Source organism: Nesoenas mayeri (genome assembly GCF_963082525.1).
Source record: "Nesoenas mayeri genome assembly, chromosome: 2".
Lineage (NCBI taxonomy): Eukaryota > Metazoa > Chordata > Aves > Columbiformes > Columbidae > Nesoenas > Nesoenas mayeri.
The window spans coordinates 54,948,820-54,971,993 of NC_137543.1; the positions used below are offsets into that span (position 1 = coordinate 54,948,820).

Sequence of the window (23,174 nt, forward strand, 5' to 3'; positions counted from 1 at the left end):
CTGCCTAAGCGAGGCGCGGCAGTAAGCCGTGACCAGGCCGGTGGGCTCGGCCTCCCACAGCCGCTCTACGCGGGTGCCCTAAAGGCCCCACCCGGGCTCTCCGGCACCGCGCCACACGCACCTGCGTCCAGGGGCTTCTCCCAGAAGCTACAGGCCCTTTAACTGCAGCCTGCCGATACGCAGCGCTCCTCTCATCCCCTCTGCGGGTGCGTACTCAAAAGTAACAAGACGGCCCCTCCGCGGCCGCCGGCGCCCGCTCCCCGCCGCACCCGCCTCATTGGGATGCGCGGCCACCACCGGGCTGCGCCCGCCGCGCACGCGCACTGCGCCGGTGGTTAAAACTCACTGCGCCATCGCCACCGGAAAGCCGCTCCCCGGTGGAGGGAGCTGCCGCCACGGGCGCGCCTGCAGGAGGTGGGGGGAAGCATTGCGCCGGTGGCTCTAGGTGATTCGCGTCCCGCGGAGACTCGAAGCCTCTCGTCCCTTCGCCCTGTCCCTGCCTCGCAGACCAACCGGGCTGTCAGCCGAGCCACCGCCATTTCCAGAAAATTCCAGTGGCCGCCGCCAAAAGCGCGTCCGTGCCGGCGCGTGCGCACTGCTCGCGTCCTCCCGTCGCCACCCTCACGCCCCCCCGTTTCCGCCCCTGGCACTCTGCGAACCCGTTATTCCCCGTCCCCTGCGTGCGCAGGTGGAGGAGCCACTCCGCAAGCACCGCCGCGAAGAGCCCGCCCTAGCAGGGGGCGCCCGTGCCCTTCGGCCTCGGGCCGGTGAACGGAGCGGGGCAGTGGCGTTGCCCCCCCCCCGCCTTTCCCTCCCCAACCGCCGCTGTAACGTTCCCGGCAGCGCCTGCCCGCCCGCGTCCCGTGCCCTGTGCGGGGCCACGTGGGCGGGGCGCGGCCAATGGGAGCTCCGCGCAGCTCTACTCCAGCAGCAACGTTGGGGAAAGGGGGGGGGTGGCGGGCGGGGGAGGGGAGCGGCGCAGGGTGAGAGGGAGGGAGGGCGAGAGGGGGCGGGGGACGGGTGTTTTCAAACCCGACAGCCACAGCGGCCGCAGCCGGGGCTGAGCCCGAGCCCGAGCTCCCTCAGCGCCGCCGGTGACGGCGGGTGGCACCCGCTCTCCGATAGGATCCCCGCGACCGCGCCGCCACAGAGAGAAGAGGGGGGAAGCGGCGGGAGGAGGAGGACGCGTCCCGTCGCCAGCTCCCGGGAGAAGGTAAGGACTGGAGCGCACCTCCTCACCGCTTCCCGGTACGCAGTGGGGACCGCCGGTCCTACTCGCCGCCGCGGTGCCCGTGAGGTGCCGCCCCCTGTCTCTGAGCGGTGGGCAGCGGGGCGTCCGGGGAGCCCTCAGCGGGTTCCCGCCTCGAGGGGTGTAACCGCTGCCCTGCCCTCCCGGGCAGCGGGCACCGCGCCTTCCGAGCCGAGCCCGATGGGGCGGCTGGCCTGTCCCCGCGCAGGGCAGCGCGGGGGGCACGGCGGCGGGCAGCGGCTCTCCGCTGTCAGCCTGTCAGCGCCGCGGAGGGAGCCATGGCCGCCGCTGTCACCGTCTGGCGGCCGCGCCTCTCGCCCGCCTAGCCCAGCCCCTGCCCCGCCGTCCAGCGGGGGACCCGCTTGCGGCCGGGGGACAACGGCGGGTGCAGGCGACCGGGGCGGTGGTTCCCGCCGGGGGCAGGGCCGGGGCTCTGGGGAGGGAGGGGGCGGCGGGGGCTGCACGGGCGGCCGGGGCGCGGGTGCTGAGCGCGGCATGGCGGTGTACACACACATGCATACACACACACGCATACACACACACACACACATACACCCGCCCCGCCTTCCTTTCGGGAATTTCGGCGGCTCCCTGCGCCCTGGGGAATTGCTCCGCCGATTCCGGCCGTGCCGCCGCGGCGGGGTAGGTTGCCCTCGTCAGATCGAGAGCCCGGGCGAGCGGGTGAGGCGTTTGTGGCGCCTTCCGTTCCATGCTGAAGGGTGCTCCGTGGCTTTGCAGAATAGTGCGTTCGGTTGCCTGGTCTGGCAGCGCAAGCAGCCGCCGCTGAGGTGGAGCACAAGAACTCGCACAGCACAGGTGACAGCAGGCAACAAAGGAAGGACAAGAAATGAGAGAATGCCAGGCTCAGTTGCACACAGTTCTTCATGCTAGTTTTAGCCTGACTCTCTAGGTACCATTGCTAATATTCAGTCTTTTTTTTTTTTTTTAAAGACAGGGTAGCTAGTAAGAAACAAAAGGTTGGGTTTTGTTTTGTTTTGCTTTTTAATTTAAACCTTCAAATAAAATGAATAGTTTAATATTGGTGTTAGCAGCTAGAGGTCTTGTGGAAATTGCCTGAACACTGCCAGTGTGTTCTATGCCTTTCTTCTGTGGGCCATGAGATGTGGAGGAAAATCTGAATTTCATACCTCTGAATTTTAAGTTAGTTTATGGGATAAAGCAGCTCTTTTAATGAAGACAAGTGTGTAAGTTGTGATGCTTGTAGGAACAAAAAGCTATCAGACAGATGTGGAACAGTCCAAATGTACTTATGTTCCAGGAAAAAAACTGTTTAATCTTGGAACACTAAGAAAGGGTGAGATCATCAAGTCTATAAGAAATTGTTAGCATTTGTTAAATAATTCACTGGTTTTGACATGTTGTTATTTCAAGGTGAGGGATACATCTACTCTAGTTCTGAAGCAACAAGACTTTGGGTGTTTTTCAGTTTTCAAGTTGATGGCAGCTTGATTGTCCTCACATCTTAGTTACTTCAAGTAGGGATGTGGTGAGCTACTTACAGGTGGTATGCAGCTGCAAAAAGCTGAGCATGCTGTGCTTTCTGGCCTTCTTCCACTGCAGTCCTTTGCTATAGTTCAGTAAGCACTAGTCCCCTCAGTAGCAGATCTTCAAATGATGTGAGATGTCAGGGCATTTCACCTGTTCTTATTATTTGAGGCTTGTGCAGATATTGGGTGGCACTTCCTTTTCTTCATTCTTTAGATGATGGAAACTCACACACTCAGCTACCCTTGTGACTTGATCAGCTGGGGATTTTAATCTCACCTTGGGTGAATTCCGTAGTTTTATGTGCAAGCTTGAGAAACTGTCTATTCAACTAAAATTTGCAGGGTTTGAGGTATAGCAGAATACTTCAGTGGGAAGCTAGTGGTAAGCCCATTGACTGATTGAGTCTTTTTTTTCCCCCATCTTTAATACTTCTGTTTGCCTTTGTGTGTCTTGTAAGCTAAAATGACAAGGAGTGCCAGTGTTTTTCTCAGCACCCAAAGGACTATGGTGACATTCTTGTGGTCATGTCAGTTTTTGGTGTACAGTATGTTGAGTCCCCTTTCTGATTTCCTGGCTTTTCTCTAGTAATCACTGGGTGGAGGCAATTGATCAAAGTGCCTTTGATACTTTCACAAAGGTGACAGCTCCATATTTCAGATATAAGGATCTCTGCCTTTCCATTGCCATCTCTTTGTGTTTTCTTCTCCCACCTGGGGATTATTCAAAATTATTTGTGAATTGTGAATACTATAGACAGCAAAGCTTAGGACAGATGTTGTGTAAGAAAGCAAGCTCTGTGCAACAAACATCAGTTCATTTACGGTTTCTTCCAGCAGGCTTGCACAATAGGTAACTTCTTTGAGGAAAAGGTCTTTTAATAAGCAGGCTGAATGAGTGCTTGTATGAGACTTCAGTGTTTGTTTGGCATTAGTTGTAGCACTGCTATGTTACTGCTTACCTTAGGATCAAAAGCATGTACTGAAAATTGAATACCTGTGTTTAGTAAATTAGAAGTTGTCAGTCATAGTCTTTGAAACATTAAGTGTCTTTTTGAATTGCTACAAAACCCATGAATTGTTGCATCTTTAACTTAAGTAGATGGAAAAGTCCTGGGTATCCTTTTAGTGGAAATATGGGCATGTAGAAATGACTGAGCTTCAACTTCTTCTTCTTTACCATGTGTGGATGATCTTTGGCTGATGAAATTGTCTAGAAAACTAGTGCGATTGGTCCTCTTTAAAATTGGAAAAAACTATTGATCACAAAATAGGTAATGATTAACTTGCTACCACACTGTTAATATACATGCTCAGAACAATTTACTTTTTATATTTTTTTGGTCTTACCTTATGAAGAGGTGGGCTGGGCATGAATTTTTGGTGTTTCTTTTCTTCTATGTTCTGTTGCAGATGGAGTATTAAAATTGTTGATTGGTCATTTAGTCTCTAAATCAAACTATTTTTAAACTACATCATTAGACTCTACTTAGACTCTAGCAACAGATGGTATGAAATAAATATTAGCACAAACTTTGTCTTGCATTTTGTGTTATGACACTGAATAGTTTTATTAACAGAATAACAGAAGTCAGAGCTGTGCTAGCATCTTTATATTTTTTCATACCAGTTCATTATTATTGCAGAACCTAGAGAAGCTTTAGAAATTTCCTCCATAGGCTTATGGAGCCATACTTTGTATCTTACCTGTGCAGTTGAAGACCTTTATTGCCACCTTGCATAAAACCTAAATATTTTTGTAAAGAGAGACTTGAAGCTCTTGAGAGTATGAACGTGACTTTGCATTGGCTTATTTTGGGTTAGCTCCCTTGATCTGACAAAACATTCTTGTATCGGCTGCTACTGCATTTTTCTTTAGCAAGGAACAAAGGAGTAAACTCTCCTCAGTTTCATAGCTTCTACTCAGTGCTTTAGGTAGTGATAGTGTTATGAGAGGACTGGTTTCACACTGGTTTATGCTAAGAAAAGCCATTAGCAATGTTAGAGACACACTTAGGAACAAAAAAGTAAAAATGCAAGCTGAGGAGGAAGACTTGATATTCTCTGCTCCTGTAATGTACTTTCTACTTGCCGGTAGCTTGATGGAGATGGAGAGTATTGGAATGACTCTTCTTGTCTTATGTCTTGCATTCATAAGACTGGAAAACATCAGAGGTAGAGAGTACTTTTTTGCCCTCCCTGACCTTCAGAGTGTATTAATTGCAACAGAAACCACTTTGCACTTCCAGGAGTATTGTTGTGGTAGAAATCTTAGAAAGTTCCGTTGCTTGATGATGACAGAAGTGAACTTAGTAATGTGAAGACATTTCCTATAGTTTCTCCTCTCTTTCAAAGCTTTTCCATTAGTCCTACTTGATAGATGTCTGGCTTTTCAGACCTTTCAAGCTCTGGTAGATAGATAGCTTCCTTAGCCAGTTTGTGGAAATATCTTCCACTTGCTTATGTTTGCTTTGAGATTGTGTGCAACAAAGAACACTGAGAGAAATCAACTTTCTGTGGTGCTCTACACTGTTCAGCAACCTACTAATCTGGGTTCTTAATGAATAAAAGGAAAATGGAAAGTTCATTTTGTGATATTCTCTTTCTAGAGTGGGTAATGCTAATTCACTCGTACGGTGACTTCAAGAAGGGACAGGTGTCTTGACAACTGTATCACCTTTTAAAAAGAAATTAAAAAACATTGTCTTTTGTTTTGAAAATAGCTGGTTTTTTGCTATCCAGTCTCTTCAGTTCTCCAGATGACATAGTAAAACATTGATCAAGGTTAATTGCAGTACTCACTGTAGTTTTACAGCTCTAAATAGTTATACTTGTATGCAAACAGTATTCTGGTTATTCTCTTTTCTCTGTTTCCACTCCATCTGTTCCCTCACTATCTCTTTTCCCCCAAAGAGAAATTATTTCCGTAAGGGAACTGGCATATGATTTTTTTTCTATTACTTTTGTGATATGTGGTGATGGCCAAGAGGTGGCAATAAAGACCACTGAATATTTTGCATGTCTTCACAATTTTGCCAGAACAAAAAACCTCTATTATCCAGGTGGGGACCTGTAAGTAAGCGAGTGAGACGCTCCCTTTTGCCCTGCATCCACTGCTTTAGGTCTTAGAAACAGTAGCACTCAAGCACGCTGTTTTACCTGTGCTGAATCCTGCTAAAGTTGAAGAACTGGGAGTAGGTGTTCACGGTTCTTCTGCTTTTAGCCTGTGAAGGGCCTTCATGTGTTTTTTAGGTTATGTTCCTTCTGGCAGTGCTGCAGATAAGTTGTGAGTTTTCTTGTTTTTAGGTTTGCAAATTGTCATTAAGGTTGTCATGAAGATTTAAATAGAAATTACTGAGGTTCTAGTAATAATGTATAGAGTTGATTTGAAATCTCTTATCTTCCAAATCTTCAGTAGGTTTCCAGATGGGATGTAGATTCCTGTAGAAGTAATTTAAACTTAATTTGCAATAGGCTTGCTTCTCTGAAGTTTGGCAAAGTACTGATAGAAGGACTTTTAAGATTTTCTTTGGTAGGCACTGTGAAATGGAATAGTCTTTCTTAGTTGATGAAGATCTACTTACTTACATGTCTAAGGAATACCAGTAGATCAAAACTGAAGTTTACAACTCTATTTCTCCATTTAGCTTAAGGGGAGTGTCATAGTATGCTAAACATCTGTGCAGATGCTTCCTTTGAACCCGTAGCTCATCCTAAAAAAGACTCAAGAGGAAGCACCTGTGAACATACAAGTTTTCAGACTTTCACATTAAAAGGGAGGACTAATGGATTTTGCAGTAAGTATCTTTGACTCCTAAGAGGCAGAGTTCTTGGGCAAGCATGACTCTTTTCTTTCCTAGAATAGGTTTCCTCTTTATAGGATCAAGAACTTCCTTTATTTTGAGGCTATCCAGAATAAAGGGAGAACCCTTCAGATACTCTGGAAGCTTACGTATGATTCTCAGATTAAAGAGGTTGTTTTTCATGTAAATGTTTACTTCGACAGCTAGGTATGTCCTTCAGTAAGAATATGATCTTTGTATTCTACACAGCTGCTTGAATGATATGACTTAACTTGAGTATGACATCAGTACTTACAAGCTACACAGGTTCTTCTAGCCACCTGTCTTTGGAATGAGTCCTATCCTGACTACATAGCATAAGGTGCTGGAGAATTTAGAAGACTTAAACCTTTTCATATGCTGAATGTATCAGCAGGAGGTGAGAACTGCCAGTAGACGTGCTGCCTGAGGTAAATAACATCTGAATTTCTAATTCATGGAACAGAATCATAAACTAGTTGAGATCAGAAAGCACCGCTGGAGGTCATCTAGTCCACCCCCTGTTCACAGTAGGTTGCTTATAGTTGGGACCAGTTGAACCTGGAATTCACCCCAATAGTGTGAGTAAAATGGTAAGTTCTAATTTTAGTCAGTCTGTTGGGATTCCTTGCTGAATCTGTTGCTGAAGATTTGATAAGTTGACAAACTGTTGAACCTTTTATTTCAAATGTGGAATAGAATTTTTTTCATCTGTTGTGGGTAGTGTGTTTTTCCTGACTAATTTCATTTGTAATAGTCAAAAGATGCATTCTTCTTTTACTGCCTGTGTGTGGTAGTCTTGTAAAGCTGTGGTGCATTGTAGTAAGTTCTGCCATACAGATGCTTAATGAAGTCCTTTTTCTTTAATTTAAATGACTGACTGGTTGCATAAATAAGATTACTTTGCACCTCATTTTGCTTATTAAAAATGCAGTTCTGGTGTTTTTCAAGGGAGAAAAGACAAATACATGTATGTCTTCCTGATGTTGTTTGTAGTAGAACTTGAAGAAAGACTCTTCCAGTGCCTGCAACTCAGAGTAAGCTTGAGAGTGACAAACTGAAAGTGAAACAAAGTTATTTTCTATTGCTGAAGGAGAAATATGAAAAGTAGCTAAAGCATGAATATTAATAAGAACATTTCTTCAGAAATGGTGATGTGAATATTGATAAAATCTGCAAAGAAGCTTAATAATAGTTTGATCTTTAAGAATTCCTTTCAAGGAGAAAAACAATTATTTATTCAACCAGTTGTATTTTTACCCATGTCATTCTGTTTGTTGCTTTTCAGTGCTTCCTTGCAGAACAGGCAGCCTTATGTTAAAACAATCATGCTGGTATCTTCCATGAAAAGACAAAGGGTTAATCTGAGAGTAGAGAAATGCACTTGAGAATAAGACAATACTGACAAACATCCTGCGGGTTCATTTTGAATTCTGGCACCAGTTGCAGTTCCTTACTGGCCCGCATGGAGGAAAGCCGTACAAATAGTACATGTGGTTCAGAAGAAATGATGCCCCTTTTCACTGTGGGAGCCATTCCTGCCACACTGGAATGGAAGGCAGTGTCTGATAACTGGAAGGCAGGTTTCTAACCAGTTTGGTGTGCTTTTTGTTTCTGTTTGTTGCTGTTCTTAAGTTTGTTTCTTACATCTTGTCCCACCTGATTTGGGGCAGGGAATGTGTATCTATAAGCATAAAAAGAAGTTTCAACACGAGTCTCTTGGAATCAGGGATGATTTTCTGCTTTTAAACAATTCATAACCGTTCTCTGATAAAAATGTTACCTGGTTTATGTTATACAAGTTCCACCAACTTTTAGCTTTGGTAATTTAAGCTGTTTAATTTAAAATTAGTTTTGTCATAAAATATACATTTAAATACCTTGAATGCAGCACTTTTCTCATAATTTCCTCTTAATATATAAAAAATAGATAGTGTTGATGGAATGGTCTGCCTATTTTGCAAGATAATACTGGCTTATCAATGAGGATTCTGGGTTGCCATTGTGATACCAAATGTCCTACTGATTTATGCTTTTCTAGAAATCTAGCATTTTTCCAATCCTGTTGTGAAAATTGATTATTAAGACTATGGTTTTGCAAGTTCATTTGTGACATGTGTATCCAGTCCACATGCTTTACTCTTAAGAAAGCCTACAGACCTTCGAAGACTTCTCTGAAATAGTAGATAATGCTATAATCTTAAACTCTTAGGACTTCTGTTCTTAAAGTTTATCCTGATTGTAAATATCTGTATGATTGAGGTGTGAATCAGAGCGTACCTATTGTAAAGACAGTTCCTTGGCCCCGTGTGTTTCTTTTGCTAAAAACCTAACATCTAGGATGTCAGACTTGTGAAAACTATTTATGTTCAAAAATAAAAGCAAAGAAATCATAGTATTTGATCTTTTTGTCCTTCACGTACCTTCTCATTCTGTGCTTTCCCATTTCAGCTGTTTGTATCAAATCTTTTAGGATCCTTGTTGTGAACCACCATCTTCCTGACTTGTTTGTTTTCAGGTTTGTGCCACCCTGTCAATTGAGGCCATGTTTGTTGACATTCTTTTCCACCCTAAAGAACATTATGTAAGCAAATTGATTCACATAGTGCACATAAATATATATGCTTTTTTTTTTTAAATTTTTTTTTTCTTTTAGTCAGGAAAGGGTTCAGTGTCCTAGGAGATATTCAGGAGTCAACTGGGAAATAATTCATCCCCTGTCTCCTTCTTTGTTTCATACCTTTTCTCAGAGGATCTTTAGAGGCAGTATTTTGGTGTCTTCTTTTGGATGGGGCTTGGTGCAGATATGTTTACACAAGTTTGGGAACCATGAATCTAACTGATTGAAAGTGTCCTGTCCTTTAAAAATGACACCTTTTTGGATGCTTGGACTTAAATTAATTTAGTATGCTACTGTGTGGTGTTTAAGTAGAGCCTATCCCACTAATTTTCTTCAGTACTTCTGTGTTCAATTATCTATCTGGAAGAATAGTAAAGGTCATTTATAGATAGCTGGGATCCTTTTGTTTCTTTTCCTCTGTCATGTTCTGTGAATAATTTTTAGCTCCTATATACCAAGCAAGAGTAGATTGTTTGGCATAGCACCTGCAAGGATATTTTGACAAAATGCTAGTTTTTATTATTTTTTTCAGTGCCTTGGCAAGACAAACGCTAATTAATTCCATGTAAGTTTAAGTGTGTGATACCAACAAATCGCTTTGATTTTTTTTATTTTTTTTTTTTTCATTATCTTGACATGCAGAGTGACATTTGCAGTGGGAGGATCTCAGAATCTATTAGAGACTGGAAGCTTTAGAGAAAGTAAAGGAAGGAAATGGGAGTGTGTTGCAAAAGAAGTGAAACAAGTGCTTCTTGCGGTGCACTACAGTGTCACTAACCTTTATGTTTTGCTGTGTCAGAAATGCTGTCTGCCATATCTTTGAGTAGCAGTGCTCGTTTGCCTTTCTGCAGATAGCAGAATGGGATCACAAAGTTGATGGGGTTTGGTTGTGAGTCCACTTTAAAGAATGAACCAGTTGGATCTCTGGGGGTAAACTGCACTTGTGCAGTCCAGCATAGTCCTCCAAGAGGAGTCCTATTGCAGAAGTTGGAGTAAGTTCTCTAATGTAGGTGGAAGTTGCAGGAAGAGAAAAGAGGGTCCCATGTTAAAGAAAGTTGAATACTGACCCTGAAAATTACCAGTTTTAAGGCTCTTTTGGAATGTGTGTAAGATGCAGGCTTTTTATGAGCATTTGCTAGATGTTTTCCTCACTTGTGGATGACTGCTTTGAGACTGTTTCACCTTTTTCCTTCAGCAGTGGTAGGGAAGAGAAGTTGCTTGCAGAAGTTGAAACTGAAGTTACTAGTAGCTATGGTCTAACAAAGTATAAAGTACTATGTAATGTGAAATAATCTGAAAAATAAAATCTATTATGTGCTATGGGTATGGCGAATTGTTCAAACTCCCAGCTTCATTATTTATGTGAACTTAAATTGCCATCTGTAAAGTGAAGGAAATAATGCATGTGATGTCCAAGGAAGTATAAATAAAAACAGAGTTTAAGATACCCTAAAAATCTAATTTGCTTTGTTTTGTCTTCTTTTGTTTTTACTTTCAGAAGCAAATCAGTGCCAGTGTGTTGGTTTCACTCTGACAGGTAGATTTTGGAGTTTAGTTAGAAGTGTGTGAGGTGAGAGATTTCCAGTGCTACTCCAATAAGAGTTTCAGTCCTTACTTTGTTGACATTTATTGTAAGTGTATTTGCAAGAAAACATTACGGAAAGAAGTGCAGCTGTTTTTCTTATGATGGACTGTGATGTGAGAGAGGACCCATGTCTTTCTCAGATACAGCTGTTACTGAAGCATGATCTGTTATTTATAAACGAGTAGTACCTTTAAAATTCAAGTCAATCTATGCAACAAATCTCAAAGGCATATTAGGGTGTGGTATTTGCAATCAGTGAATAAGATTTTGTAAATTAAATTTTGGGCCAAAGTTTTTTCTTATTCTACAGTGTGCTCCTTGTAAAATACCACTGCATGATTTATAGGTGCCCACAGTTAGTCAAGAATAGGAAGGTTAGGAGGGTTTGTATTTTCTATTGCTTCTTTTACCTTTTTTTTTTTCCTGCTCAAGTAACAAACACAACCTGATTTATGTAAGGTACAACAACAGCTGAAAATGTCTGACTGACTAGATAACTGAGCAACTTAGATGACCTCAAGATATCCTTTAACCTCAACTATTCTTTAATTCTGTGTTCAATGAAGTTCTTGTGTTCTTTAGTAAGCTTGTGTTTGGGTTTTTTTTGTTGTTTTTGTTTGTTTTGTTTTGTTTTGATTTGAAGTGGGAATGGGAGTGCAGCCTTACTAAAACTCAGTCAAAAAACTACAGATTCAGTCATGTTCTTTAATAGAGTGTATTTCTTAGAGGTTGACAAGTCTAGGTGCTACTATTAGCATAGAAAATAAATTGAAGAGTATTGTGAAATGTGTGGAAGTTGACACTTGAAACCAAGCACAGGTAAACACAAGCTCTTAAAATATGGATTTAAAGATGCTCTGGGTAGGAGCCAAAGACCCTATATGGGCACGTGCAACAAAACTCCTGCAAAGAGTCTCATTTGTTTTCTGCATGAGAAAGAGTTGTACGTCCTCTCATTTTTTGCTCTTCCTAGTAGAAATTCCTAGACTATGAGGTATGTTCTTTATTTTGGTAGGAAGTAGTGGTGAGTTCCAGCTGAAGTATTGGAAAATCTTTCTTGCTGCCTGAGTGTCGGCTGTTTTTTAGGGACTTCATCCTGGCCCTGCATAGTGCAGTCTGGCATTAAAATGAGTAGGTGCTTCAGAGTATATTAAAAGCTGTTCTGGAGATTATGAGTAGTCACTGCCTATTCCTATTTCACTGTTCAAGGACACCTTTATAAAAGGGGGTTCAAATATTTTATTTTTTCTTATTACAGAAAGACTTGTGCAATCCTTGTGTTTGGATCTCAAGTATGTAAACATTTAAAATTAAAATGTAGAAATACTCTCTGATAGGACAATGAGTCTAGTAGTCCAATCCATGTATTAGGATCTGAGGAGTCTCTGAAATACACATACTCAAATTATCTCATGGCATGTATTTCTGAAAGGTGTGTTTATGTTCTTTGATTTTTAGTGTATCATTTAAAATCTGGTAAGGAGAATTGCTGCAGGGAAGGGATAAGGCATTTTTTTCTGAGGTTGTACAAGAGGTATAGCAAAGAAAGGAGTAGAATAGATCTCAGTGTTGCATGTTCTAGCCACAAAGTTGTCTCAAGTATTGTGCAAATCTTAAAGGAAAATAGTAATAAAAAGAATTTCTCACTTTTGGATCAAAACTATTTTGTCATATTTTATCAAGTGCTGTAAAATCTGCCAAGTTTGTGACTCATGTCCATTCTGAGTACTGTATTTGCACTTAATACTGCAACAGACTGTTGCCTAAGACACTGTTAGTTTGAGACTGTGTTAGAGCTTAGTTTGTTCATCATAACCCTGACCCTGGAATCTGCATGGACTGAAGTGTTGCAGTCTTGTGTAAAAAGAGCTTGTGAATATTTTGGAAATAAAAATGTTCTTGTCACCTTTCATCTGTAAAAGCCACTGCATGGATCATTCAGGCATTGTTCTCACCAACATACTAAATTGATGTGCTACCTAAAGCCAGTAGTATTTTGTAATTTGTTTGCTGGTTACTGGTAGAGAACTGAATTGCAAGTACAATGAGACACCATGGAGTGCAGGGCAAAAACTGCCTGGTAAATTGTTCTGTTCATTGTATTTGATGGTATTTTAATGCACACCACATACAGGAAGCAGTGATGGTAACAAATTTAGTCTTGAATAGTATAACAAATGCAAATAACTTCTTATTTAATTTTTTTTTTTTTTTTAAATCCAAAATGCATTTTCCTTTCAGCTTGTAAAAGGACAGTATGCTTCTGGCCTGCAGCAGGAGGCAGGCTTGCCAGTAGGGATGTACTTCAGTGTATGTTTAGTCCATTGTAGCTGCATATGTCTAATTTGTTATCAGCTTTTGAAAAAAAATGTTGTACTATGTAGACTGCATACCTACTCAGCTTTGACTTTAGCAACTTGGGAGTGGTGTTGCTCTGTTTTCTCCAGGCTGAACAGCCCCAGTTTCCTCAACCGTTCCTCATAAGAGTTGTGCTTCAGGCCCTTCATCGGCTTCATCCCCCTCCTCTGCCCTCTCTAGTACTTCAATGTCTTTCTTATGATGAGGGGCCCGAAACTGAACACAGGATTCAAGGTGGAGCCTCACCAGTGCTGAGTACAGTGGCACAATCACTTATCTAGCCCTGCTGGCCACACTATTCCTGATACAAGCCAAGATGCTGTTGGCCTTTTTGGCCACCTGGGCACACTGCTGGCTCATGTTCAGCCAGCTGTCTATCAACACCCCCAGATCCCTTTCTGCCAGGCAGCTTTCCAGCCACTCTTCCCCAAGCCTGTAGCGCTGCCTGGGGTTGTTGTGACCCAGGTGCAGGACCCAGCACTTTGCCTTGTTGAACCTCATACAACTGGCCTCAGCCCAGTGATTCAGCCGGTCCAGATCCCTCTGTATGGCCTGCCTGCCCTCCAGCAGATCAACACTCCCACACAATTTGGTGTCATCTGCAAACTTACTGAGGGTGCACTCTATCCCCCTCATGCAGATCATTGATAAAGAGATGAAACAGAAGTGGCCCCATTACTGAGCCCTGGGGAACACCACTCGTGACCAGCTGCCAACTGGATTTGGCTCCGTTCACCACAACTCTTTTGGCGTGGTCCTCTAGCCAGTTCTTCATCCATCGCAGAGTACGCCCAATGCTGTTCAGAAGGTGTTTGGTACAGCATCTGCCTCCTGCTAGCTGCCTTTATTGGTTTTGATGTGAAGTCCACTTATAGTAAGTCTGATGGAGCTTGCTGGGTTTGAAACACTGAACCATATATCACTTCTTTCAGCTCAGAAGGATATAGGAATCCTTAGTCCAGCTCTTCTGTTAGTGGCAAATATGTGACATGCCCTGGCCAATGTCCCATCCTTTACCTTCATTTTGACATTCTCCTGAGACATCAGCAGTTTTTAAGACTTCAGTTCTACAAGTATGTCTATGGAAGGAGTTAATGGAAAGCTGACCACAGCAGTAAGCTCATCATTCTCCATTAAAACTAAAAGGAGATGCAATGCTTGTGCTTTTTTTACAGAGCTACAGGAATGGCAAGACCTAAGAATTTTGAATTGTGTTCCATGTTCTGGGGGAAAAAAAAAATGTTGTCTGTTGATCGTGGAGACTCTTGTGCTTTCCTCCCAAGCACAGTCTCTTCTTACCTCTCTTATCAAGTTTCTCACGCTGCTGTTTGCTCATCACAGACATATTCTATTACATAGGTAATCTGAAGCTTTACTCCTCATTGGGCATGCTTCTGTGTCAGAAATATCATGTGAAAATACAGCTGTTCTTTCATACATGTGGTGTTTAAGTTCCTAAGCCAGAAAAGCCCAGCTCTATGCTGCTGGACTTCCTTAGCCTCTTACTGCATGTTGTACCTTTCCATACACATACCTGAAAGATCTCCTTCCCCACAATCCCAAACTCCTAGTCTTGTGCCTCTTAGCATGTCCCAACCCCTAACCAAAATATCCCAAATAATCTCTTGTTCCATTTCAAGCTGGTTTGTGTTACTGGGCACTGTAGGCAAAAAGATGGATGCTGATCTAATAACATGTATTGCAGTCTGACCAGTGGCTGTTTCATTGTATAGCAGTAGGTTGTGGTTGAGTAACTATCTGTATAGAGGCACTGACCTCTGCAAGAAGAAAAAACATGACTGTGCTGCTGCATGCCTCATCAAAATGTTTCATGTATCACTAGTAATGCCGGAGTTTAACCTCTCTTTTGAAAAGAAATCATTTCTCTCGGTTGTTTGCTGAACTATTATTTTATTGTGAAATAAAATACTTAAGTAATTTGCAGTTTCCTGATAAGAATTAAAAAAACTCTGAAGAGTATTAAGCTTAGTTAAATGAACATATTTTTCGTTAATATAATTTTGCTTAAACTCTGTTCCTTACAGTATTTAAAAAACCCGATTTTTTGTGGATTTGGGTCCTTTGTACTAGATACCATTCCCTTTGTCCCAGTCCTTAACCTCAGCTGGTTTTGACACTCCCACCAGAATACAGATAACATTTGGCATGACTTGGCAGGAGCTACCTACATACTTCTTAATTAGCCAGTATGTACACAAACGTTGGCCAGGTGGCTTTCTCTGAACAGAATATGTAATGTTGGCTTTTGCCTGCTTTTCCCTCAGTTCATCTGTTCTTAGATGTCTGTCTCTTATACTCATCCCCATTTTTTTTTCCTTTCCATAATAGACTCTTAATAGCTTTGAGATCTAGATCATATCAGTCATTTCTAAATAAACTTGGAAGATGCAAAATCTTGGGGTGGGAGAGAGGAGGTCACTAAGGGGAAACCTATATCAGTGTCTGAGTTGGAATTAGGAATACACCTTTAGAGCAACTATCTCTTCTTGCTGTAGTTTAGTTTGCTGTATGCAGTGGCTTCAGAGCTTTGATTCCTCCTGTTTTAAGCCCAGGGATGTGTTCAGGAATGCATTAAATGTGCTCCAACCTTTTATGTGTGTTTAGTGCATGGGACTGCACTAGAACTAGTCCAGAGCAAACCTGCTAAATGTGACTAGTGTAAATTCTGTGTTTTTGTTACCAGGTGTTCCAGCCCACAGCTCTGCTCTTCACAATTCTGTGCTTCTTGCTAGCGTAGATGTAGCCTTAGCTGTCATTTTCATAAGTTTAATTTTAGCAAAACATTCTGAATCACTCCTGTCAAATATTTATAGCAGAAATTTTGCACAGTTGATTCACTGTTTCCCAGTGTGGAGTAACTCCCTGATGGAAGAGAGGGATATTTTTCTTCCCCCTTCCCCCCCCTTCCCCCCCCTTCCCCCCCCTTCCCCCCCCTTCCCCCCCCTTCCCCCCCCTTCCCCCCCCTTTCCCCCCCTTTCCCCCCCTGCAGATTAAATAAGATACATGAAATACAGAGGAGCAAAGGTAGTTGACAAGGTTGCCTTATGCTAGATCCCCTGCTGTTTATGTTCAAATGCGTTCTAGAGCTCAAGGATAAATGCAGCTTCTTGGAAATTAACCTGCTACTAATATTCTCATAGAAATTCAGTCTTGTGCCCCATTGTTTTGCTGTAATAGCAGTCAACTGACCTTCTCAATTGTACAACAGAGCTATAACACCAAATAAAAACTTCTCTGAGCATCATGTAGCTTTTTGCTATATGTATTTTGGGGAAAGCATACAGGAGTAGGAAGGTAAGCATGCATTATAAACCACAAAGGAAACAAGTAGTTCTGTGAGCACCAGAACTAGTGATGCTTAATTTCTTCTAGATTTATGTTTTATGGTTCATTGACCCTGAGAGTGTGCAGGTTTCAGTTGAAACTTCCCCTGTGACTTATGGGAAAAGAAGGAATGTGGTTTATAAAGGCCGTCTTATGTGCAGTTTTCTTACATGCAATATGGTATGCGGTTCATAGTGAAACCTTCTCTCAGGGAAAACAGTGACAGGTTATTATTATGATTATTTATTATCCACCAGCTACCACTTTTTTGTGTGTAATTTGTGAGTGCTTAATGTATTTGAAAACTTTGCAGAAAAATGGAAAGAAAATCCATCTATGGGTTTGAAAGTCATTGGTGACTCATACATATGCATGTAACACAAACACGTGGACCTAAGTGTCTCATGAGACTGGGCTAAAAGCAAGAATTCATTCAAAGATATTGAACAACACTAGCAGTGGTGCTGTTGGAGTACTGCATGAATTCTCTGGTTTTTTTACATAGGTGAATGCATGTCCTTTCATTAGTGCTAGATGTAAGCTTATACAAATTAATAGAGGAATTTGTTGGTATTAGAGATTTATTATGCTAACATTTCTGTAGCTAGCGATTTCTGAAATTCTGGTGGTTGGTGAGGGTGTGTTTTTTTTTACTTTGTTTTTTGTTGTAATAAAATACTCCTAGTTTTTTATATCACTGCCTGTAGATCTGTCAAAATCCTAGTCTTTGTTACTTTAATAAGAAAATAGATATTTTGGTTTTGTGGGGTTTTTTGTTTGTTTGTTTTAGTTTCTTTAGGTGAAAAATGATTGAGAAAAAAGTTCAACAGTATTTCAAATAAACGGACATTCATAAATGATAATAAATGTGTAGGAAAGACATCCAAACATAAAATCAGAATATCTGATTTTGTTACACGCAGAGGAGTTTCCTTAGCAAGAACCAAGTTGTCTTTTATTGAAAAGCATGAAACAGATTGGGTTGTTAGAGAAAAAGCACAGTTGTGCCTGTTTGTCAGATGAAAAGTGATAGAGCTGTTTGTTGTGACAGAGGAGAATAATTTGAATGGAAAGAGTTTAACTTTTAATTTAGGGTTCTGGTGATAATGAAGTATGCCATCAAGACTGCATGATAAACCAGTAATTGCATTAACAGCCCTGAAGGAAACTCAGAGCAGACAGACGTAGGTTTCCCTGGAAGAACCAGTTAACGTTCTACATTTTCACTTGGAATTCAAATGTTTGTTGACTGTGTTCAGAACATGCGTTGAAATGCTGTTGAACTGCAGGTGAACAGGATTAAAGTTAAGATGCCAGTAATATCACTTCTTTGGGTGATAATTTTGTTGTAGTATAAATTGCGTGATCATGCATTGAATAGTTTGCTTACATTTCTGGACCATAGTGATATCTCATGAAATAAGAAAAAATCTACACTTTATGAAAAGTATTTTTTCTCCAATATTTGAAGCATTTATATATATTTGAAAAGTATTTTGCAAAGGGATTGTGAAATAGCAACCTGGTACATAAAATGTTTAATGGAAATACTGCTGTAGTGTCAGTGTGAGAGTTGCGATGGTTTTGCTTTAAAAATCCAGTATATGAATCTTCCACAGCAGTTTTTTCTTCATAATGTAATTGGCTTGGAGTCAATAATTGAATTAATTCACACTTAGTTTTGATCATGCAGTGAAGAAAATTGAAACATCCTATGTGTTCTGCTTTCATTTACTTACATTTGTGTATTATTTGTGCTAAATGTATTATTTAAAAACATCTTTAGATTGATTTTGAAAATGTTTTTGTCATCCTCTTGTGCCTGTGTAATACCTGTAGGTTGCATTTGGTTTAGTCTACTTTTTTTTAAAATAAACTATTTCTATTTAATAAGACTTGAAAGGACATGTGGGGAGGCTGTGCCTTTTGTGAAGGAACTCTTCTTCAGTTAATGTGTTTTAGCCCCTACTGGTGAGACAAGTAAGAGGAATGGAGCCAAGCCTAACCGAATAAATTTTACAAAGCTTGTGAAGTTGGACTTCTCACTGTCAGTACCAGAAGGGTGTTGGGAATGGTGTAACAAACCAGGAGAAGAAGACAAGCGAAGTAGGAATAGTGGCAGTCTCAGGGAGGCAATTAGCACAAAATAAAGAAGGAAAGAAAACAGTAGCATATACAATGAGAAATATTGTGATTAAAATAATAAAGATAACTTTCACACGTTGATCTCTTTTAAAGGAATTGTAATTATGGTGATATACACAATGGGAATTGTTGTGAATGAAACTTAGAGTGTGTGAGAGGCTAACTGAGCAAAAGCAGATTTTGTGACTTGTGTTTTCTTTCTAAACCCTTGAAAACAGATGTTTGCTGCTATGGCAATACTCTATGTATGTAGTAATCAGCACAGTAGTCATCTGTGAAGCGACTAACTCATGCCTTCTTTTAGGATTAAGAAATGTTTTTTGTAAACTACAGGAAGCTCATTCTAGAGTACTCTCCATTGCACAAATAACCTTTTTTCTTCCTGCAACTGTTACAAAAAGCAATTAAAAAGAAAAGGTGTATAACCATGTGCTTTAATGTCCATTAAAAATGAATTATTACTCTCTGTATCACTAGGGCTGCATAAAACCTACTGACACTACATAAATGAAGGGAATACACTAATGTTTCTTTTGTCTTGGGTAAGAATAGAACAGGAGAAATTTCACAATATTCTATCTTGTATCATAGTGGAGACAAAATTCATGTTATTGTGAGACAGTTTCATATGAAGCTCTTCCTGCTTTTCATAAGCTTGTGGTTAATGTTAAAACAACCAAACCAAACAAACAAGAAACCCAAACAGAAACAAAACCCAACCAAACAAAAAACAGGTGTGGGGAAAAGGGCGATAAAGAGCAGACCATAGTACAGCAGTTTCTGATTTTCTGCCTTTAGGGTTGAGCATTTTAAACTTTCTTTCCCGTCTTGTTTTTCCCTTCCTGTTCTGTAAGAATAAGAAAGAAAGATGTCACTTTGTTGAATACAATGGAATTAATCTTAGGGAAGTATTTTGTGAGGAAATTACCCATAGTTTAGGTCTGTGGGGGGGGTGGTGCTTAGCAACATGGTTTTGAGGTGGACTTGGCAGTGTTAGGTTAACAGTTGGACTTGATGATCTTAAAGGTCTTCTTCAACCTAAATCATTCTGTGATTCTGTGGAAGGGTGGAGTGGTGTGTAGAAATTCGCTTGAATATTAAGGTTTTCTGTGTCAGGTCTAGTGTGCAAAACACTTTTCTTAAAGTCATCTGCCAAAGATAAAATAACAATCTCTGTCAGTTACCTGTGTCAAAACAAAACAGTGGCCCTGGTCCTGTAACAGCAACACATTTGCTGTGTAATGATCCCAAAATCTTAACTATAAAGAAATGATAGAAATGTCACACCTGAAACATCTTGCTGAGACGTAAAATTACTACAAGACTCACTAAGACTGTGACCACATAAGTTGAAAAAGGTCCATAAAACATCACCAGTTTTAAAGATACTTTTGATGTGGCCTAAGGCACTGTCACAAGAAGAGCAGCTTTTCATTCTGTGGAAGAGTCAAGTCAGGTGAATGAGTGAGTTCAGCAAATGACTTTATTGGAATCTTTGCTCATGACACTGCTCCTGCTTGCACTCCTTCCCCACCATGGTACCTGGAGGTTTCAACAGGGCAGTTGATGGCTCTTTAGCACGTTTTCTGCCCCGCCATGCCTAGGGCATGGTGACTGTTCACTTTCACCTCCCCCTGCGGGGGCAGGAGGGCTGGGACCCTCGGTCAATAGAGAGGGTCCTCAGCCAAGAGGTGGCCAGGCCCAGAGAAGCTGAGAAGCTTCTGTACCATGCTAGTAAGGACCATAACCAGATCCAACTAGGCTATAAAATGGGCCCCCCGCCAAAGACTCCTCTGAGTGGTCTTCTTGGAGCGGTGGGTCTGTGAACAGAGCCCTCTTCTTAGATCAGGGATGCTGTCTAAGGAGACTTCCCGGGATTGAGTGCCCTCACCTTTTCCTTGGTAAGCGATTTGTCTTCTGGATATATCCTTGAGTGAGCACTTGCCCACCCCAGGCAAGTGATTATTTCTTCTGCGTACCCTTGAATGAAAGAGGCCTCTGGTTTTTGTAAGTTAATGCATGCATGCTGTGGATCCTTACTATTCTTATGTGGTTGTACAGTAATAATGTCTTCAACTCGTATCTGAACCTGTGTTTTATAATGCTGTTGGAGTGTTGAATAATTTTGAATAAACCCCATCTTTGGTTGGTTTTCTGTGCTAAACAGTTCTGGCTAGAATCAAGTCTGTTCGGAGCTTATTGTCTACCTAAATTGACTTTTGGGCTGCCCCTGTGATGCTACTGTAAGCCATGTTTTTGTGTTCAATTTCTTGGTTTTCACCCTCAGCAGGAACTGAATTCTGAGTCTTGGCTATGCCACAAATCTCTTAATATATTTTGGGATTTATGAGGAGTGGTATATAGTGGCCTAACAACATGTTTGTCTGTTAACAAACCTGAACAGTGAATGAGGATCTGCAGTGCACCTTTGGAGGTGTGAAAATGATGGCTCGTGAGTTCTTCAAGTCAAATGAGAGTTCTTGGTACAAATTTCATTCAGATCACTTTCTAATAAAGTCTGCCATGTTTTCTTCTATGGTCTTTTACTTATGCACTGTAGCAAGCTGAGTTTGCCCTGCTGATTCCCATCTCATTTTACTCTTGTCTTGGCAGTTGCCTGAACTGCAGAATATGGAGAAAAGTGTTAGTTATTTGTTCATTGTTTATTATTTATAATTGATACTGTTTGCAGACTTCTATTCCTAAATCACTTACCATAGTACTTAGTGGTTTATGTAGTACAAATTCTAGTGTGTTGGCAAGATCTTTTGGCCTATTTATCTTGGCTTTTTCTTTGTAGGAAGAACTTTGTCGTTCTTAACAAGAACTTTACAAGTTCTTAAAAGGCGTTTAGGTTCTTAGGGATATGGTTTAGCACTGAAGTTAGGTTGTGGTTGGACTCGATGATCCTGAGGGTCTGTTCTGACTGCAATGATTCTATGATTCTAAGATGCTAAATAAATAATGCTAAGAAGCACTAGACTGTTGCTGTCAGTGCTGAAAGTGTAGAGCGGCTTTATACTGTGCTCCTGATGTAATTTTTTAGGACAACCTGACTTTGCATGGTAGGTATTGTGGTTGGACTTGATAATCTTAAAGGTCTTTTCTAACCTAAATGATTCTGTTCCATGTATTAGTCCTAGTTTCAGCTGATACAGCATTAATTTTCTTCCTAGTAGCTGGTATAGTTACATGGTTTGGATTTAGGATGTGAATGATGTTGATAACACATTGATGTTTTAGTTGTTGCTTTGCAGTCCTTACACTATCAAGGACCTTTCAGCTTGTACTGCCCAGCCAGCCAGGAGGCTTGGGGGTACACAAGAAGCTGGGAGGGGACACAGTTGGGACAGCTGACCCCAGCTGACCAAAGGAATATTCCATAACATATGTCATCATTCTCAGTATATAGACACTGGGAGCTGCTGCTCAGGAGTTGACTGAGCATCGGTTGGTGGGTGTTGAGCAATTGCATTGCACAACACTAGTTTTATATATTCTATTATTATTATCTTTTTCTGTCCTATTAAACTGTCTTTATCTTAACTCTTGAGTTTTCTTCTGATTCTTTCCCACATCCCACTTTGGGGGTGGGAGGAAGGCTGTGTGTGGTGTTTAGCTGTCTGCCAGGTTAAACCACAACAAGATGAAAAGTATTTTGCTTGTCTTGAAGTCGAAAAGTGGAATCAATACTAACATGGAAAAATCAAAATTCCATTCTGTGAATCTGTAACAATACTTATTTGGTGTACCTTGGAAATGAAAGACCACAGAGCTCTTAGAGCTTTATATACATATATATTTTGCAATGGCTTATGTAATTAATTTTTGACACAGTGTGAATTAAGATTTCTAGTTCCAGGTCTAAGTTTTAGAAGATCTGTATATCCATCATAGATCTATATGTCTATATAGGATTGCAAAGGATAGCAAATTATGGAGATTTGACCTTTTTTCAATAATATTTTGGGTAGACAATATTTCATTTTTCCAGGCAAGAAAGCTTAATTTCTCTTCATGCTGTTGCTAGAAATGAGCTTGTGCATCCTCCCAGTCTTATTACCTATAAAATTAAATGAGCTATTGAACCAGTAAGCCGTAAATACCCAAAGTGTTAAGTCTGACAAGAGTTAATTTAGAGGGATGACACAGTTCAGCAACTGACCTGCTGGTTTTCTGATGACACTGTCCTGAGTAGTAGCCATGTAAGATCCTTTGGTTTTTTACCCCAAGATTTGAGCTGCAGATGAGTGGGATGCTTGAAGTCAGGTGTCATTGTTAGTCATCTTTTTGGGGGAATTACTCAGCTTTGCTACTGTCTGCAGTAACAATGTTTGTCCTGAAATTACACTGTAATGTCTATATTATGTTGGTTGTTTGTTTTTCAGACACACGATGAACCCACTGATACAAGATACAGCTAGCTAAACAGCTATAAAATGCCCAAATTTGGGTCTACAAAAACAGTTCAAGTTGAAAATTCTGACAGTGATAGCACCATGGTGGAAAAAACAACCGCAAGAAAGGTAACAAAATTGTATTTGTG

The 23,174-nt window shown here is 41.2% G+C and overlaps 1 protein-coding gene across 3 annotated transcripts in view; it reads left to right on the forward strand.

Annotated features, from left to right (window-relative positions):
- The first annotated feature begins 934 nt into the window (after positions 1–934).
- The window catches only part of ANKRD12 (ankyrin repeat domain 12), a 63,225-nt gene continuing 40,985 nt past the window's right edge, over positions 935–23,174 (forward strand). For 2 of the 3 annotated variants that reach the window (XM_080340295.1, XM_080340296.1), the window contains exons 1-2: positions 935–1,213; positions 23,017–23,154. In XM_080340295.1, the coding sequence (XP_080196421.1) occupies positions 23,068–23,154 (87 nt within the window). In that variant the 5' untranslated portion in view covers positions 935–1,213; positions 23,017–23,067. Of the gene's footprint in view, positions 1,214–23,016; positions 23,155–23,174 lie in introns of those variants that run through there. The other variant, XM_080340297.1, reaches the window with a different exon arrangement.